General features: G+C 45.0%; 1 protein-coding gene across 1 annotated transcript in view; it reads left to right on the forward strand.

The window, feature by feature from the left end:
- The window catches only part of LOC134350919 (tumor necrosis factor receptor superfamily member 1A-like), a 55,200-nt gene extending 37,295 nt beyond the window's left edge, over nt 1-17,905 (forward strand). Inside the window, exons 7-11 of the mRNA XM_063056758.1 lie at nt 6,462-6,509; nt 8,576-8,616; nt 11,782-12,138; nt 15,209-15,263; nt 16,960-17,905. Coding sequence (XP_062912828.1) covers nt 6,462-6,509; nt 8,576-8,616; nt 11,782-12,138; nt 15,209-15,263; nt 16,960-17,246 — 788 coding nt within the window. The 3' untranslated portion in view covers nt 17,247-17,905. The remainder of the gene's footprint in view (nt 1-6,461; nt 6,510-8,575; nt 8,617-11,781; nt 12,139-15,208; nt 15,264-16,959) is intronic.
- The last annotated feature ends 1,665 nt before the right edge of the window (nt 17,906-19,570 follow it).

The raw sequence follows: 19,570 nt of genomic DNA on the forward strand, positions 1-19,570 counted from the left end.
GAATTGATTCCTTAGCTATTGGGTTGAGTGCAGAACCAAGGTACTATCTCTCAGCTTGATATCCTCCAAAACCAAACGATCAGGAAATCTGCCTTCACATAAATCATCAAATGCAACCCAATTTCCCTTTTTAACATCCCATCTGGGAAAGAAAGCAAGAGGAAGACAAAGACAAATGATGATGGAGACAGCAGCCAGAGAACTGGAAATGAATACCAGTGAATTGATCCACTTGACCCGAAACAGGAGTGTGTGGGCCATGGCAGTCAAAGCTCAAACTGGGCATGGGACCTGATAATGACAATGAATCCCTGTGCTCTTACCATCATCCAAACACAACAAACATTTTTCTTCCAGAAACTGTCCCATTCACATTTATGTCACTGCAACTCCACATAGTACCGAGCTTTGAAATCCCCACACCATATAACCTCATTTTTCCCATTTCCACCTGCACTTTCCAATATATCAGGCGTCATATTTCCAAGGGTTATAAAAGTTAACTACTATTCTTTCCCCCAATTTCAACCACAATTGACTCAAACAACTTCAATTTCCATAATGATGTGCTGTCTCATTTCAACAAGGGTGGTCTCTCATCCATTACCCAGTTTCCAGTTGCACCTTACATCAATGTAACCTTGTATCTTAAAACTTCGACAAGAGTTAGACAACTCAAATTCTGACAGTGAACCTTGACCCCTACAAAGCACAGGACTGGGAAATAATCACTCCCCATTCAATCATTCATTACATCCCAAAATGATCACTCCCCATTCAGTCATTCATTACATCCCAAAATGATTACTACCCATTCAGTCAGTCATTACATCCCAAAATGATCACTCCCCATTCAGTCATTCATTACATCCCAAAATGATTACTACCCATTCAGTCAGTCATTACATCCCAAAATGATCACTCCCCATTCAGTCAGTCGTTACTTCCCAACTACCAAGTCCAGCAAGTGGAGCAGAGATAAGAGTCGAGTCCCGACAAGAGCCCCAACTTTGGCAATGTCCTTCCTTGGCTGTCTTTCATCATTTAAACAAATTAAACCACGCTCATTCAGAAACTCCTCTACTACTGCCCCATTAGCATCTGTAGTGTTACTGCCCGGCAAACTGCTATGCATTAATCTATGAACACTTGATCTATTCCCCTTATCATGTTGTACACCTCTTTCAAGTCACATCTCATCCTCCATCCAAAGAGAAAATCCCTAGACGTTGTTAAAGTTTAAGATTTACAGCGGCATCTCCAACGTCTTATTGTCTATTGGTTTTATTCGATTGAACTCCTAATCCCCAAATGAAAGGCAGCCCCTTATTCTGAAACAATAACAGGGTGAACCTGATGGCATGAACATGGACTTCTCTAACTTCCACTAAGGCCCCACCTCCCCCTCGTACCCCATCTGTTACTCATTTTTATGCACACATTCTTTCTCTCACTCTCCTTTTTCTCCCTCTGTCCCTCTGAATATACCTCTTGCCCATCCTCTGGGTCACCCCCCCCTTTTCTTTCTTCCCGGAGCTCCTGTCCCATGATCCTCTCGTATCCCCTTTTGCCTATCACCTGTCCAGCTCTCGGCTCTATCCCTCCCCCTCCTGTCTTCTCCTATCATTTTGCATCTCCCCCTCCCCCTCCAGCTTTCAAATCCCTTACTCACTCTTCCTTCAGTTAGTCCTGACGAAGGGTCTCGGCCTGAAACGTCAACTGCGCCTCTTCCTATAGATGCTGCTTGGCCTGCTGCGTTCACCAGCAACTTTGATGTCTGTTGCTTTCACTATTAACCTTGTTCGGCCTCCTCGAAGTCAGGTGTTCAGCGAGATCACCTCAGCTCAATGTCAACAAATCCAGTAATCTCGTAAAATGAGATGTCAGTTCCCGGAACACTAGTGAACTGACATCAGACTGAAAGCCCAACAGCTCAAATCATCGAAGCCCCGCATAGATGATTCTGCGCTCCTTTCTCTTTTAAATTACTTGCCATACCTGGTATTAACTTTGTGTTTCATGTATCAGCTTGCCTGGATCCTTTTGTACAACAGAAGTCTATTGTCTCTTTGCATTTAGACATTATTCTGCTCTCTTGTTTTTGCTCTTCCTGCCGAAGTTCGAAGTAAATTTATTATCAAAGTACGTATATATCATCATATACTACCCGGAGATTCATTTTCTTCTGAACATTTACAGTAGAACAAAGAACTGTGATAGAATTGATGAAAAATCTGCATGCAAAGACTGACAAGCAAGCAATGTGCAAAAGAAAAACTGTGAAATTACAAAAGAAATAACAATTACTTACACTGGCACAGTGAAAAATCTGGCTTTATGATACAAACTCATAAAAGAAATCACACCTTTCTATAAATACAAGCCTGATCCAGTTTTGGAGTCGGAATACCACAAATTATATTCTGACCGATCAGTTACTACAGATAGGACAATCTATAGTGACTGTCCAGATGTAATAATACAGGATAAATAAGCAAGAACAGCTTATTTAATAGATATAACAATTCCAAACACGCACAACCTACAGAAATCAGTAAGTGAAAATCACCAGAAATGTGCTGAATTAAAAGAGGAAATTGAAGGACTTTGGAATATGAACAAGGTATACATTGTCCTGGCAGTAAAATGTATAACTGGTGCATCCCAAAGTCACTGCACGATAGCACTGAACAATTAGGGCTACACAGTAATATTCCTGTAAATCCCAGAAAGTCACAATACTAAACACTACTAGAATAGTGCGAAAGTTCCTAGCAATTGACAAATGAGTGTGCTTGGCTATGCCTGTGCCTCAGATTTTACCAGCTTGAGCCAAAAAAGAAATAATACTATTGTGTCGCTCAGCAAACGCCCTCATCTTATACACCATCTGATTTTTTCCCCCCCCCGTCACTAACCCTTTGCCTCTCTGTGAACTCTTTGTACCATCTTCACTCCTTGATTTTATATTTTTCAATTTTATTTTGAGATTAAAAATAGGCCAAAGGAGCCGAATTCTGCCCATGTGACCAATTAACCTACTGACCTGTTTGTAATGTGGGGTAAACTGGAGCCCCCAGAGGAAACCCAGGTGGTCACAAACTCCTTGTGGACCTAAGCTTAAGTTGAGAGGGAGGAGGTTTAAAGGGAATCTGGGGGATACATTTTTCACAGAGTCTGGAATTAGCTGCCCGAGGACGAAGTGACAACTTCCACATTTAAGAGGCACATTGAATAAGCAGGGCATGGAGGAATGAGGGATTTGAACTGGGTTTGCCGGTGCTGTAACAGCGTTACACTATTCCCACCCGCCAGCCCCATTGTTCATTAGCGAGAGGAATCTCCTGAGTGCTGGGGGGGGGGGGGCGGGGGTTGCCACTGGTGTATCCATTACATAGTCTCAGCCACTGAATTAGCTTATCCCACCTTGAGAGATGCAAGGACCTGCGCTCCATATTGTATAAAGGCATGAAGCTAACTGCCTTCTCACCTCTTCTCTGTGTTTCTTCGCCTTCTTGAGAAATGTAGATTGGAAGCAGAATTTAACTTAGACGAATATGAAGTGGTAAACCAGACAGGATATACACGGTGAAATGCAGGGCTTGTTTTCGAACAGAAAGACCTTGGGGGTTCATTTCTCCCCCGGGTTCAATTTTGTCACTGTATGAAAGCAGTTCGGGCATACCTGGGATCTAGTGATCACAATTCCATTTGTTTCAAGATATTTGACCTTCTTCAACCATGGAACTGAGTTTAAGAGCTGAGAGGTAATGTTACAGCTACATAGGACCCTGGTCAGACCCCACTTGGAGTACTGTGCTCAGTTCCAGTTGCCTCACTATAGGAAGGATGTGGAAACTATAGAAAGAATGCAGAGGAGATTTACAAAGATGTTGCCTGGATTGGGGATCATGCCTTATGAGAATAAGTTTAGTGAACTCAGCCTTTTCTCCTTGGAGCGACGGAGGATGAGAGGTGACCTGATCGAGGTGTATAAGATGATGAGAGGCATTGATCGTGTGGATAGTCAGAGGCTTTTTCCCAGGGCTGAAATGGCTAGCACGAGAGGGCACTGTTTTAAGGTGCTTGGAAGTAAGTACAGAGCAGATGTCAGGGGTAAGTTTTTTACGCCAAGAGTGGTGAGTGCGTGGAATGGGCTGCCGGCGATGGTGGTAGAGGCAGATACAATAGGGTCTTTTTAAAAAATATTTTATTTATGATTTTCTACAAACTACAGCATAGAAGAAAAAAAATCAATGGTATAAATAGAAGGATCATTGTGATACAGACAAAAATAGCAAAAATACATATCTTAACAAATGAGCAAGTGACCCATATTAAAAATGAAAAATTAGAAAGGAAAGCACCCAACTCACCCAGTATCCAACTCCAAGCCACCATTATATTATACAATAGGGTCTTTTAAGAGTCTCCTGGATAGGTACATGGAGCTTAGAAAAATAGAGGGCCATGGGTAACCCTAGGTAATTTCTAAGGTAAGGACATGTTTAGCACAGCATTGTGGGCCAAGGGGCCTGTATTATGCTGCAGGTTTTCTGTGTTTCTAAAATTATGGAGAGGTATAGGTCTGGTCCTCAGGTTAAGATTATTGACTGGAGAAAGCCCAGTTTTAATGACATCAGAGAGGGAGTGGTAAGTGTGGATTGGGACGGGCTGTTTTCTGGCGATGCAATTCTTGGTAAATGAGAGGCTTACAAAAGTGAAATTGTGAATGCATTGGGCAGTGTAAAGACCTAGAGGTACAAGTAAATAGTTCTCTGAAGGTGATAGTACTAGTAGACATGGTATGGTTATGTTCATTGGCAGTGGTATTGACTATAAGAATTGGGATGATGTTATAGTTGTACAAAGCTTCGAATATTGTGTGCAGTTCTGGTTGGCACACTCTAGGAACAATGTGGTTAGGGAAGAGAGGGTGTAGAGGAGATTGACAGTGATGTTGTCTGGATTGAAGGACTTCAGTTTCAGTAGAGATTGGTTAAGTTGTGTCTATTTACCCTGAACAGAATTAGACTGACAGGTGACGTGACAGAGTTCTATTAAATTATGAGAGACACAGATAGAGTTGGTCGCCATGTCCCCTTGATAGGGGCGTCTTAAACTACAGGACCCAAGCTTAAGTTGAGAGGAAGGAGGTTTAAAGGGAATCTGAGGGGTACCTTTTTCACAGAGTCTGGAATTAGCTGCCCGAGGAGGAAGTGGCAACTTCCACATTTCAGAGGCACCTTGAATAAGCAGGGCTTGGAGGAATGAGGAAGTAATATGCAGAGTGGGGTTGGTACAGATGGGTGTGGCAGGTCAGTATGAATGCACGGGGCCGAAGGGTCTGCTTTTATAACATACTCTGTAAATAGTTGAGGTATCAATCCACGAAGCATCTCTCGAAGTACAGTTTATAAACCAAAAAGGAATGATTCTTCCCGACTTCCCACTTTTTTGTTAGTTAGTCAGTTCCCATTCACGCTAACATGTTCTCTCCACTGTCAGGAACTCTCACCCAACGTAGAAACTTTTTGTTACATCTTATTGAGCGTCTTCTGTAATTGCAAATGCTCTGCATCTGTTAGTGTCCCCTTATTCATCTCTTTAAAGAACTGTACTAAATGTGACAAACATGATTTCCCTCCTGACCAATTCTGACCACATATTCTCTATTTGGGTATGGACCCAAAGATCCCGCTGTTTCTCCACACTGTTTAAAAATCCCTTTATCCTGCCTTCAAGTTCGACCTTCCAATGTGCATCACTTCACACTTCTCCAACGTTTAATTATGTAGGTTTGTGACTCTGTGTGAGTGTATAGGACTAATGTAGAACTGTGCATGAAAGGGGCCCCCCACAACCGTGCGGTATTTGGCCGCTGCAGATCCTCTGACAATCTGCCCTGCCTGACCAATGATGCAAACTGCCCGGACAGACACAGCCTTCCCCCAGGGTCACCGTTTATCATGACGGCAATCTCTCACTAACACCACAGATCCTCGGGCAGTTCAGTGACCCTACGCAGTGACCTCTGCCCACGACACTGGAACCACGGTGCGCTGCGTGTATCCAGCTTTGTGGCACGGTGGCATAGCGGTCAGCGTAGCCCGTTCCAGCGCCGGCGATCGTGATCGGGGTTCAATTCCCGCTGCTGCCTGTACGTTCTCCCCGCGACCGCGTGGGTTTCCTCCGGGAGCTCCGGTTTCCTCCCACATTCCAAAGATGTTGGGGTTAGTGAGTAGTGGCGGGCATGCTGTGTTTGTGCCAGGCACGCAGCGACCCCTGGCGGGCTGCCCCCGCCCCCCCCCGGCACCTTCTCGGACTGTGTTGGTCACTAACACAAACGACCCGTTCCACTGCATGATTTGATGTACATTTAACAAATAAATTTGTGCTTGCTGAGAGGCTCGACGTGACGTCGCCAGCTTTTAACAAAGACTTTCCTTTGTTTTCTGCAGAGATAATGAGGAAGATTAATGGACGCTTGTACAAAAGGGATTCAGCAGGTAAGGGAAGAACGGCCAGAAAGTGAAAGTGTGCTGGGACGGTGTAGATGTCCACAAAGGGCAATCCCAGAGTCTTTCTATTGTGTTATCAAACACTAATAAAAATCCTTTATTACTTTTTAATCGTTCATTATAACACGTCTTTTCTCTCATGGGCCACTTTATTTTGCCACTTATAAACAATAAAGAGACAAACAAGGAAGTCGGTGGAAGAAGATCTAACAACCCAGGGGGAGAACACTCAGACTGCAGACAGACAGCACCCAAGGTCAGGATCGCACCTGGGTCCCTGGAACTGAGAGCCAGCAGAACCTGGGTCCCTGGAACTGAGAGCCAGCAGAACCCAGGTCCCCAGAGGGAGAACACTCAGACTGCAGACAGATAGCACCCAAGGTCAGGACCACACCTAGGTCCCTGGAATTGAGAGCCAACAGAACCCAGGTCCCCAGAGGGAGAACGCACAGACTGCAGACAGACAGCACCCAAGGTCAGGATCACACCTGGGTCCCTGGAACTGAGAGCCAGCAGAACCTGGGTCCTTGGAACTGGAGCCAGCAGAACCTGGGTCCTTGGAACTGGGAGCCAGCAGAACCCAGGTCCCCAGAGGGAGAACACTCAAACTGCAGACAGATAGCACCCAAGGTCAGGACCACACCTAGGTCCCTGGAACTGAGAGCCAGCAGAACCTGGGTCCTTGGAACTGAAGCCAGCAGAACCTGGGTCCTTGGAACTGGGAGCCAGCAGAACCCAGGTCCCCAGAGGGAGAACACTCAAACTGCAGACAGATAGCACCCAAGGTCAGGACCACACCTAGGTCCCTGGAACTGAGAGCCAGTAGAACCTGGGTCCTTGGAACTGGAGCCAGCAGAACCTGGGTCCTTGGAACTGGAGCCAGCAGAACCTGGGTCCTTGGAACTGGGAGCCAGCAGAACCCAGGTCCCCAGAGGGAGAACACTCAAACTGCAGACAGATAGCACCCAAGGTCAGGACCACACCTAGGTCCCTGGAACTGAGAGCCAGTAGAACCTGGGTCCTTGGAACTGGAGCCAGCAGAACCTGGGTCCTTGGAACTGGGAGCCAGCAGAACCCAGGTCCCCAGAGGGAGAACACTCAAACTGCAGACAGATAGCACCCAAGGTCAGGACCACACCTAGGTCCCTGGAATTGAGAGCCAACAGAACCCAGGTCCCCAGAGGGAGAACATTCAGACTGCACACAGATAGCACCCAAGGTCAGGATCACACCTGGGTCCCTGGAACTGGGAGCCAGCAGAACCCAGGTCCCCAGAGGGAGAACACTCAGACTGCACACAGATAGCACCCAAGGGCAGGACCCCAACCAGAATCCCTGGCATTGGAACCAGCAGAACCTGGGTCTCCAGAGGAGAGGGTAGCAGCAAGACCTGTTTCATTGTTTACTGCCCTGTACCCACTGCCCCCCAGAAGCCTCCTTTCACTCCAGGTCAGTGGTCTCAACCCAAGACACTTGCTGTCCATTTCCCTCCACAGTTGCTGCCTGACCCCATGTGCTCTTCCAGCTTCTGGTTTGTTGTTTCACTATGAAGGCCCCCATCAGTGTCCTAAGATAAAACAGTCTTATTAGACCTGTCCAGGGAACCTGTTGGTTGGCTTCATTCCAGTGGTAGACTGTACTGTAATGAAAAAAATTAAGCAGCAGATGGCAGAAATACATTTAAAAAAAAACACACCCAGACTAACCTACTGGACTTGTCTATGTGCTTCTGTAACTTCGATATTCTCTTGTCTATGATAACACCATTTAATTTGCAATGCTGTGTGTACGTTGACAGGGAGAACATAGAAGTTTGTAAATTCTCCCCGTCACCACGTGGGTTTTATCTGGGTACTCCCACACTCCAAGGGGTTAGGGTTGGTGAGTAGTGGGCATGCTAAGTTGGCAGCATGGAAATGCTACCGTTGTAAATGGCGTTAAGGCAGGTCTGGAGAGCTAACAAAGGGTTTTGACTGCGGAATGTGTTAGATTTCCTGATTATGAGCTTTTTTATTTTTATGTTCCGAGTGTAAAGTTTCCATTGTCTTTTTCAGATTCTGAATACCAAACCGTGCATGTAGCACCCTCTGAAGCGGTAAGTAAATGGTTCAGGGAAGAATGGCCGGAATTGAATTGACTTTATTTCTTACATCCTTCATATACATGAGGAGTAAAAATCTTTACATTATGTCTCCGTCTGAATGTGCACTGTGCAATTTATAGTAATTTGCAATAAACTGTATGTATAGTAAGATATACAACAGAACAGTCAATATAACATAGGGATAAAATTGTGTCAGCGTGAGTTAATCAGTCTGATGGCCTGGTGGAAGAAACTGTCCCGGAGCCTGTTGTGAGGCCTAATTTTAAGTATTGTGTGCAGTTTTGGTCAGCTACCTACAGGAAAGTTTCCTGTTCTGTTGCCTTTGACATGATAGAGTGGGAGGGATGGGAGGTGGGGTGGTATTACCAGTCAGGGAAAATGTCACTTCAGTGCTCAGTCAGGACAGACTGGAGAACTTGTCTAGTGAGGCGTTCTGGGTGGAACTGAGGATTAAGAAATGTACGACCACATTAATGGAATTTTATTATAGACTACCCAATAGCCAGCAGGATTTAGAGGAGCAAATTCTTAGAGAGATTGCAGGCTGCTTCAAGAAACATAAGATTGTTCCAGTAAGTGATTTTAACTTTCCCACATATTGACTGGGATTCCCACACTGTAAAAGGGCTGGATGGGAGAGAGTTTGTCAAATGTGCTCAGGGAAGTCTCCTTTATCAATACATAGAAGTCCAAATTGCAGAGAGTGTGATACTAGATCTGTTGGGGAGTGTGACAGGGCAGGTGACAGAAGTTTGCATCCAGTGATCATAATGTCACTAGTTTCAAGGTAATTATGGGAAAGGTCCTTGGGTTGAGATTCTAAATTGGAGAAGGGCCTTTGGCAAGGTTCTGAATGGTTCAGTTGCTTTGCGTTTGAAATGAGGTAGGAAATTGGATTGGATATTGGCTTCACAAGAGAAGCTGGGGAATGGTAGTAATGGTTGTCTCTCTGACTAGTAGTGTGCTGCAGTGATTGGTGCTGGTCCTGTGGCTGTGTGTCATCTATATCAACGATCTGGATGATAATGAGGTTAACTGGATCAGCAAATTTGCAGATGACACCAGATTTGGTGGGTGTAGTGGACAGAGGAAAGACTATCAAAACTTGCAGCAGAATCTGGACCAGCTGGGAAAATGGCAGATGGAATTTAATGCAGACAAGTGTGAGGTGTTGCATTTCGGTAGGACCAACTAGGGTACAGTACTGTGCAAAAGTCTCAGTCACAAAGATATAGTTAGGATGTCCAAAGCTTGTGCATGGCACTGCTGCTGCAAAAAGAAACAAATTTCATGACGTACGTGAGTGATGATAAACCTGATTCTGATATGGGTCTCTATTGTGGACTGGGAGTGGGAAAGGGGCAGGGAGAGGGGAATCATGGTTAGGAAAAAGGGGGAGGGAGCGGGAAGCATCAGAGAGACATTCTCTAATGATCAATAAACCAATTTTTTGGAACCAAATGTCTCAGGGCTGGGTGTGTCTGCACCCATGCCTGCCCTCATCCCTGGCACACCTTCTCTGCCTCCTGTTCCACACCCCTCCTGCAGCACTCCACCCTCATCATTCCCAACATCATAAACTTGCTCTCTGCTCCTCGTTGACAAATACAGTACTGTGCAGAAGTCTTCACTACCCTAGCTAGTGTGTGTGTGTGTGTGTGTGTGTGTGTGTATGTATCCATAGCTAATACTTTAACACAGTACTGTTGGTCTTACACAGTGAACAGAAGGACAGAAGGGCACTGAGGAGTGTGACAGAACAGGGGTACCTGGGAACACAGATCCATAATTCCTTGAAAGTGGAGTCACAGGTAGACAGGGTCATAAAGAAAGCTTTTGGCACATTGGCCTTCACAAATCAATTATCGGGTATTATGTTGAAGTTGTACAAGACGTTGGTGAGGCCTAATTTGGAGTATTGTGTGCAATTTTGGTCACCTACCTACAAGGTGTGGGCACGTGGCCAAGTGGTTAAGACATTGGACTAGCAACCTGAAGGTTGTGAGTTCGAGTCGCAGCCGAGGCATCGTGTTGTGTCCTTGAGCAAGGCACTTAACCACACATTGCTCTGTGACGACACTGGTGCCAAGCTGTATGGGTCCTAGTGCCCTTGGACAACATTGGAGTCGTGGAGAGGGGAGACTTGCAGCATGGGCAACTGTTGGTCTTCCATACAATCTTGCCCAGGCCTGCGTCCTGGAGAGTGAAGACTTTCCAGGCGCAGATGCACGGTCTCGCAAGACTAATGGATGCCTTTAACCTACAAGGAAATATATCAATAAAAATGGAAGGGTACAGAAAAAACTTTACAAGGACGTTGGGACGACTTGAGGATCTGAGTTACAGGTAATGGTTGAATAGGTTAGGATTTTATTCCACTGAGTGGAAGAACGAGGGGAGATTTGATAGAAGTGTATGCAATTATGAGGGGTATAGTTAGGGTAAATGCAAGCAGGCTTTTTCCACCTGGGTGAGATCAGAACTAGAGGGTGTAGTTTGAGGGTGAAAGTTGGAATGTTTAAGAAGAACATGAGGGGGGATCTTCATCCATAGAGGAGCTGCCAGTGAAAGTGGTGGATGTGGGTTTGAGTTCAACATTGAAGACAGACTTGGATAGGTCCATGGATGGGAGGGGTGTGCGGTTTGGGTGCAGGTCGATGGAACTAGGCAGGTTAATGGTTCAGCATAGACTAGCTGGCCCAAAGCAATGATCCCCGCCCCCAAGGTGTGCGCACGCTTACATCGTTCGCTACTAGCGCACAAAAGGAATTTAAACTGCGCACAAGAGGTTGTCGCCCTCTACCTCATTGGCAGGTTAAGTATATTTCACGATCGTACACAATCACATTTCCTTTTCCAGTTTCTGATGTGGACGGTGTCGACAACGTGCAGTTTGCGATGATTTGTCTGCAGATTTTAGAGCTGGCTTATTTATACTGTTTTTATTGAAGAAATTAGTCATGTTGTTGTCACTGGGCAAAAAGTGGAACAGTGCTGGAGTTTTGCGCACACTGGTCATTACAAATCAGAGGGAATATTGGGCCGAGGGGCCTATTTCTGTGCTCTAGTGTTCAATGACTGTTCTATGACCCTGTCCTAAAACCTTCAGTGACCACCAGTCGGAGACACAGAACTAATGTCCGCTATTTCTTTCAGGTCAGTGAGAATCACCACAGAGAAAATAGGACTTCAGTGGACACCTGCATTTACGTGATTGATACTGATGTTGAGCTATCTCAGGCTGAGAGTACAACTTTGCTTCAGAATAGCCCTGAAGGTCCAGCCGGATCTGGGCCAGTCGCCAAGGGCTCTGTTAGCCTGCCGGTAGGCCATGGCGACGACTCTTTGGGACAAAGTGAACTGACAGGCCCCAAAGATCTTGCTTGTACTTTTGACACCGGCCAACTGTGCCACTGTGGGGCAGCTGCCATTACAACGAGAGGATCTAGCAGCACGGAGAGCTCATCACAAAATACACATGAGGCTTCACCTTCAGCTCCATACCGAGGCACGGTAAGACACCATTCTCATCTTCCACCTTTAGGACTTTCACCTTTTTCTCTTCCCCCTCTACATGTTTTGAAGAAGTTTAGAATCATCCGCTTTGTTAGGAAAATCAGGAAAGGCCAGTATGTAAATGAATGAATGCGGGGGCGGGGATACAAAGAGATTTGGGGTCAGGGAGGGAGAGTTAGAAGCAGGTTTATTATCACTGGCATACGTGGTGGAATCTGTTGTCTTGTGGCAGCAGTACATTGCAATACTTCAAAAATTACCACAAGTTACAAAAAGAAATGTATGAAAAGTATATTTCAAAACAGTGGATTTCAGTTAATTGGGACACATGGGGACCAGTACATTTTGACCCAATTAAGCAGCTGCCCAAAATAACCAGTTTTAAGGGAAATAGTTCAATGGTTTCTAAAGTACCTTTATTGTCAGAGAAATGTATAGAATGTACATCCTGAAATGTTTTTTTCTTCGCAAACATCCATGAAAACAGAGGAGTGCCCCCAAAGAATGAATGACAGTTAAATGTTAGAACCCCAAAGTCCCCCCCCCAGCTCCCCCCCTTGCATGTGTAAGCAGCAGCAAAGCAATGATCTCCCCCCCCCCACCGGCAAAAAAAAGCATTGGCGCCCCCCCCCACTGAGCACTCAAGCGTGCAGCAAAGCATCAATAAAGACACAGACTTACATTTACCTCAAAGACTACTCGGTCACCCAGTATTCGACATACCACAGGCTCTCTCTCTCCTTAATAAGGGAGAAAGAGGTGTCTCCATTTCACAGCGAGAGGGGAGACATAACAAACAACTCGCTGACTTGCGATGGTAAAGGTCCTTTGCGTTGCTTTTTCCAAGCTCTGTGCCGAAAGGACTCGGGTCTCTGGGCATGCAGGCAGCAGGCAGATCACTGCTTTCGATCTTCCGTCTCCCATGACCCACCAGTTTCCTGCAGAGACACCAACCCTCAATCCGCCCATCTCCAGAGCCGTGAGATCTTGGACCCCCAAAAGTGAGCGAGGCTCTTAGGCTGCATCCTTGGTGTATCGAACAACGGCCAGTTGTGGAACCCCGAGAGTGGGTCCCATTCCTGCAAAGAACCGAAGTCGACGTGTAACTCCAGGTCAGGGTCTTCAAAAGAACCCTGAAAGGGAAAAATATAGACATTAGAGATAGAAATAGAGCTGTTTCTGAAGATCAAGCAAAGGAGTCGCCATTAGGTGACATTGTCTCCTCCTAAACTCCTCCTCATCAATCGTCAAAGATATTTAAAAAAAAGACAAACTACCAGTTAACTAAGTAACAAATTAGAACACAATTAATACCACTACAGTACTATAAAACTGTGTATTAGTTCCTAATAGTTATCGATGGAGGAATTCATCCTCTGTACACTGCCGTGTTCTTTTGATTGAGCGTAAATGAACAAAATCAGTGCAGACTCCTAGTCTGGGTGATGGACTGATGATTGCTCCCTCCAAATCTTTATTTTCATTGTTACATTTAAGACGATTGCCAATACCTTCAAATTCTTTGTGGTTCGTAACTTGTTGAAGTAGGGAAATGGTTTCATTTTTTACTCCCAGCTGTTTATGGGCCTGAATGCTTGAAACTGTGGTGAGCAAGACAGATCTAAATTGTCTCACTGCTTATTTCTCGCCATCTGTCAGTGACAAAAATCACAGCTTTTTAACACAAACGCAGTTGACACAATCTTAACAGCTAATCGCTCTGAGCGGCCACGCAAGTTCGCACGACTGATGCTAGTTAGAAACTGATCAGCGGCAGCGTGTCCCAAATTAACAAAGGGAATCCAGGCTGTTCTCTTGACTAGTTTTTGTTCTTTAAGAGTTGTCCCCAGTAAGCAGCTGCCCCGATTAACCAATGGACCAATTACAGAAAACCACTAGAGTGCAAAAAGGGAGCAAATTAATGGGGTAACGATCATGGATTACTCAAAAATCTGATGGCAGAGGGGTAGAAGCTGTTCCGAAAGTATTGACTGTCTTCATGCTCCTGTTGGCTCCTCCCTGAAATAGCAAAGAGAAGAGAGCGTGTCCTGTGTGATGGGGTCCTTAATGATGGACGCTGCCTTCCAGAGGCACTGTCTTTAGAAGATAGAAACATAGAAACACAGAAAACTTACAGCATAATACTTCGCCTCACAAAGTTGTGCCGAACATGTCCCGACCTTAGAAATTACTAGGCTTACACATAGACCTCTATTTTTCTAAGCTCCATGTACTGATCCAAAAGTCTCTTAAAAGACCCTATTGTATCCACCTCCACCACCGTTGCTGACAGCCCATTCCACGCACTCACCAATCTCTGAGTAAAAAACTTACCCCTGACGTCTCCTCTGTACTTACTCCCCAGCACCTTAAACCCGTGTCCTCTTGTGGCAGCCATTTTGGCCCTGGGAAAAAGCCTCCGACTAGCCACACGATCAATGCCTTGTGTGGTCCTTGGTGGTGGGGAGGCTAGTGCTTGTGATGGAGCTGTCTGAGTCCACAACCCTTGGCAGCCTCTGTCGACGCTGGGCGTTGGAGCTGTGGTGGACCTGTTTCAAGGATGGGGGAGGAGGAGAACCAGGCAGTAACAGCAAGGAGCCTCCGGAGGTCAGAGTGGAAGCTGGGGTCTCTGGCACACAGGCAGTGGCTTCCATGTGACCCCTGGTTAGGCCTCAGGCATTTTGGGACGAAATGTTCTGTGAAGCCCTTCACTTCCTTTTGATCTCCCACGAAACCCACTTAAATATCTCTGAAACAAGGGGAATAAATTGGTGAATTACATACTACTATTTAACTATTTATGGTTCTATTACTATTCATTATTTATGGTGCAACTGTAACAAAAATCAATTTCCCCTTGGATCAATAAAGTATGACTATGAGGTGAGCTGTTGGTAGGTAAATGCTGTTTTAATTCACCCAAACCCCACAGAGGGTGAAAGTCCCAAAGGGTTGGAAACCGTAATGCTCACCCGGTGGGGAAAGGGAGAACGTGAAAATAGGATGCTTTAATTTTCTGGAAAGTAAACAAAACAAATCATTTTGTACTTTTTTTAAAAACACACAGGAAGCCAGGAGTCATCAACATCATTGTACAGATGATGAATCAGTGGATTTAGAAGGTAATTTCCCAACATATTTACCTCAAACATGTGCGTTTGTTACCTGGGACTAGAATTGAAAACTTCTGTTTAGTTTTTTGCCTGTTAGGAGATTAGACTGTCAAAGTCAAGTTTATTGCCAGATTCACAAGAGCAATAAAAACTTGCTGCAGCATTCACAAGAAAAACGTAAACAATTTATACGTTTTTTAAACAACGAAAGCACAGAACAAAATGAACAGTCCATTTTAGTTCAAGGTGGTGGTGATAATCTTGCTAAGCTGCAGTGATTAGTGTTCAGCTGGCTGTTTTGTCAAAGGGAAGTAGCATTCTTGAACCTGGTGGTGTGCGACTTCGGGCTTTTGTATCTCCTGCATAATGGTATCTGCATTCTTTGTATTCAGATGCCTCAGTAACATTGGCCCCTCAATCTCCTCCACCCAGACAACTCAAGATTCCATTCAACTCTCCGAGATAGAACGTAGATCACTGTAGCACAGAACAGGCCCTTCGGCCCACTCTGCCGTGCTGACCATTTAAACTTCTCTAAGATCAACCTAACCCTTCCCTCCCACACAGCCCTCCATTTTACTATCATCGACGTTCCTGTCTAAGGGTTTCTTAAATGTCACTAATGCATCTGCCTCTACCACCACCCCTGGCAGGGCATTCCACGCACCCACAGCCCTCTGTGTATGAAACCTTCCTCTGAAATCTCTCATAAATTTTCCTCCAATCACCTTAAAATTATGCCTCCTGGTTTTAGCCATTTTTGCTCTGGAAACATGCCTCTGGTTGTTCACTTGATTTCATCTTGTACACCTCTGTCAAGTCAGCTCTGATCCTCCTTCACTCCAAAGAGAAACTCCCGAGCTTGCTCAACCTTTCCTCATAAGACATGCTCTCTAATCCAGGCAGCATCCCCTCTGCACACTCTCTGAAGAAAGCTTCTACATCCTGTGAGATGGGTGCATCTGACCAACTCTGGTCACTTGCATGTCCACAAATTTAGTTCGTCCATAATGAGGACCTGACTAATGCTCCCTCTAAGGAGTTTGATGTGCACGCATCTTTTGCTTCTCGTGCACAATGGAATTGGTGTCGTGAGGATGGACCTTAGGACCCAGGGGAGCCGGGGAGCTCAGGAACTGCCACCCACAACTGCTGCTGAATCCACAGTATTTCTGTTCCGTTGAAGGGTGCTGTTAACACATTAAAATTAATGGATCGATAATTCTTTATTTCACTCTCTTCAAATTTATATTTACTCAGGACTCAGCAGCGGCTGCGGGCGACAGTTCCTGAGGAGCTCCCCGGCTCCCCCAGGTCCTAAAGTCCATCCTCTTAACGCAAATACTTGGTGCAATTCCATTGTGCGCTCGTAGTAAAAGACGTGTGTGCGCGCGCATGCACCTTGGAGAGAACTTGCAGGCTTTCTGTGTGCTTAAGCTCTGATTTCTGTGTGCAACGTTCTGGAATGTTCCTCCTTAATACTCTTTTGCAATGGTCTGGATCACCTCCTCTCATCCTCTTGATGAGTTTGATCCTAGTGTGTGATAGCCCTGCTGGGAGAGCAATAAAAGATTTTTTTTAAAAGTAAATCTCGGCCCAAAAAGTCTCTTTATTTTCTCCCCTAGATGCTGTTTGATTTCCTTCAGCATTTTGTGTGTGATGCTCCAAACCGTAATCTTTTGGTTTTTTTTCTCTCTGCTTTCAGACTTAAGACAGAGTTTTATCCTGCTTGTTAATGAGGTACCTATTAAAATGTGGAAGCAGTACATGCGGAAGCTTTCTCTGACTGAAAATGAGATTGAAACGGCGGAGCAGAACAACAGTAAAAATGTGACAGAAGCAAACTACCAGATGCTTAACACGTGGCTACAGAAAACGGGGAAGGGTGCCTCTCTGCACACTCTGCTGAGCACTCTCAAGGAAATGGACCTGAATGATGCAGTGCACAACGTACAGAGAAAAATTAGGCACGAGCTGAAACAAAGAAAATGACAATTTTGGACCTACTTTTATGAGCCTGTCGATCGATTTCAAGCTATTCTACGAGGAAAGAAACAGTCTCATTTCCTCAGGCTTTGCGTCTTCTTTACTCTTCCTGCAAACTTGTTCTATCAGTAGTTGGGATATCTGTCAAGAGAATAAATTTTGGATGTTTGGGTTCTCTGTATTCAGGAGCTTTTCGACCATCCTTGTGAATTACGTTGTCCCAGCAGGAGAGTTTGAACGTTCATGGCTGCTTCCTTTACATTCCCAGACATCCCACCTCTCCCTGGAGTTCCAGGAGTCTCCCACATATCGATAGCGGCTCCCTGATGCCTGCAAATTATATACAATATCCCGGAAATCAGTTTTTTAGAGAGGGAGAGGGAAAAAAGAAAGAAAGAAAATGAATGAATCCTGTTTGGTGTCTCTTTGTGCTAAGTAGACCTATCAGTTTTCTCTGTAGGCGGGCTTTACAATCGGCCTCTCTCTCTCTTCCATATTCCATCAGTTCAGTTACTGCTGTCTGTAATGACCGACAACTGTCGAAGATGAAGTACGAAAGCCTGGTGAAGAAATTCCCAAGGCTGGCGGTGACAACCTGACTATACAGACTGAGGCTGTCTTATACGCAACACACATCAAAGTTGCTGGTGAACGCAGCAGGCCAGGCAGCACCTCTTCCTAGGGATGCTGCCTGGCCTGCTGCATTCACCAGCAACTTTGATGTGTGTTGCTTGAATTTCCAGCATCTGCAGATTTCCTGTTGTTTGCTGTCCTATACGGGCGGGGCGCGTTGGCGTCTTAAAGGGGATTGGAGCGGGGTTTAAATTGGAACAAAATTCCAAAATTGTCCGCTAAGACATCTTTTAAAATGTACTCGCAGCAAGCAAGTTCTTCGGGGTTTTTTTTCCTGAAACACTTCCACTTACAGGTACATCGAAGCACGTGATGGGTTTAAGCGCAGCCGTTTTCAGAAGAAAAAATGATTTTAATAAATACCCGGCCCCCACCGAGGTCTCGTCATGAGGACAGCGAACTGTTTACCTGTGCTGCGCAATTTATATGCATTTTGAATCACACTTCATTAAATAATATAGTAATATATTGTTTTATGTGGTGTGCGTGATATATGTAATGTGGCTGCACCATGGTCCGGACAGAGGTTGTTTCGTTTGTGGGCAATCAGCCAGATGACAATAAACTTGAACTTGAAGATATAGAACTCCTAAATCACTCATTTAAAATCCCCCATTTCGATGTAAAAGAGTAAGTTCTGATCCCAACTATTGCAGGCAATGTGTGTGTAGGTGTGACTACGGACGCATATGCGATCGGATGTGTCCGAATGGACGTTAAGCGGTGCACACCTGTAATAGGGATACACCTTATGCTTTTTTTTCTTTTGGGGACCACAACATATTAGGGAGGCTAATCGCAGGGAAGGCTGATCAAGTATTTCACAGTTCTTTTCAGCAGAAAACCAAAGTCTGACAGAGAAGGTCACTAGAGCTGAGGTGTACTTCACATCTTTCATCGTTGAGCATAACCTGCCATTCCAGGTGCGTAAGCTATTCAGGAAAATGTGTCCTGATTCAGAAATAGCAAAAAACTATGCCTGCTCATCAACCAAGACAGCAGCTATTGTGAACACGGCACATGAAGACAGAATTCAGAAGTCAGCTGTCTCACAAAACACTTGTGAATCTGATGTCTTGCAAAATTAACAAATTCATTGACACAGACTGCCATGAGGTTGAGACTTCCGGTTGGGACCTCCCTGAAATGAGTTTTTGCAGGGTGGGATGTCTGCATTGCAGTACTGAAGAATGGTGATTAACAAGTTTGAACTGTGATTTTTTTTTTAAACTGTAATTTCATGGCAGCAGTACTCAAGCTCAAGTTCAAAGTTACTGGTATTCAACCACCCAGCTAAACGAAACATCATTCCCCTGATGTAGAACACAGGGTTACCATCGGGCACGTAGAGTCACACAATGATGTTGGCTCAAGTCTTGCGTGCCTTGGCCTGAAGATTTGACGAGTTTCGACATAACGTGCAAAGTGTCTGTTTGTAGAAGATAGTGTGAAGTTCCAAGCACTATTATAGTTTTAAAAGAAAGATGTGAACCTGCAGCAATACAAGTGAACAGGGCACTCAGACCCATGTGTTCACATCTCTAACAATTCTGCTTTTTACGCTCTGCTGATTACTGCCTGACAGCAGGAAGTCAAAGAGCTTGACAGGCTCAAAGTAACTAAATAAACAATGGCATTAGAACTTATGAAATTGTATTTAATTGGCTTTTATTTCTGTTCTTTGAGTTTGGGAGTTC

Source organism: Mobula hypostoma, chromosome 8, assembly GCF_963921235.1.
Source record: "Mobula hypostoma chromosome 8, sMobHyp1.1, whole genome shotgun sequence".
NCBI lineage: Eukaryota > Metazoa > Chordata > Chondrichthyes > Myliobatiformes > Myliobatidae > Mobula > Mobula hypostoma.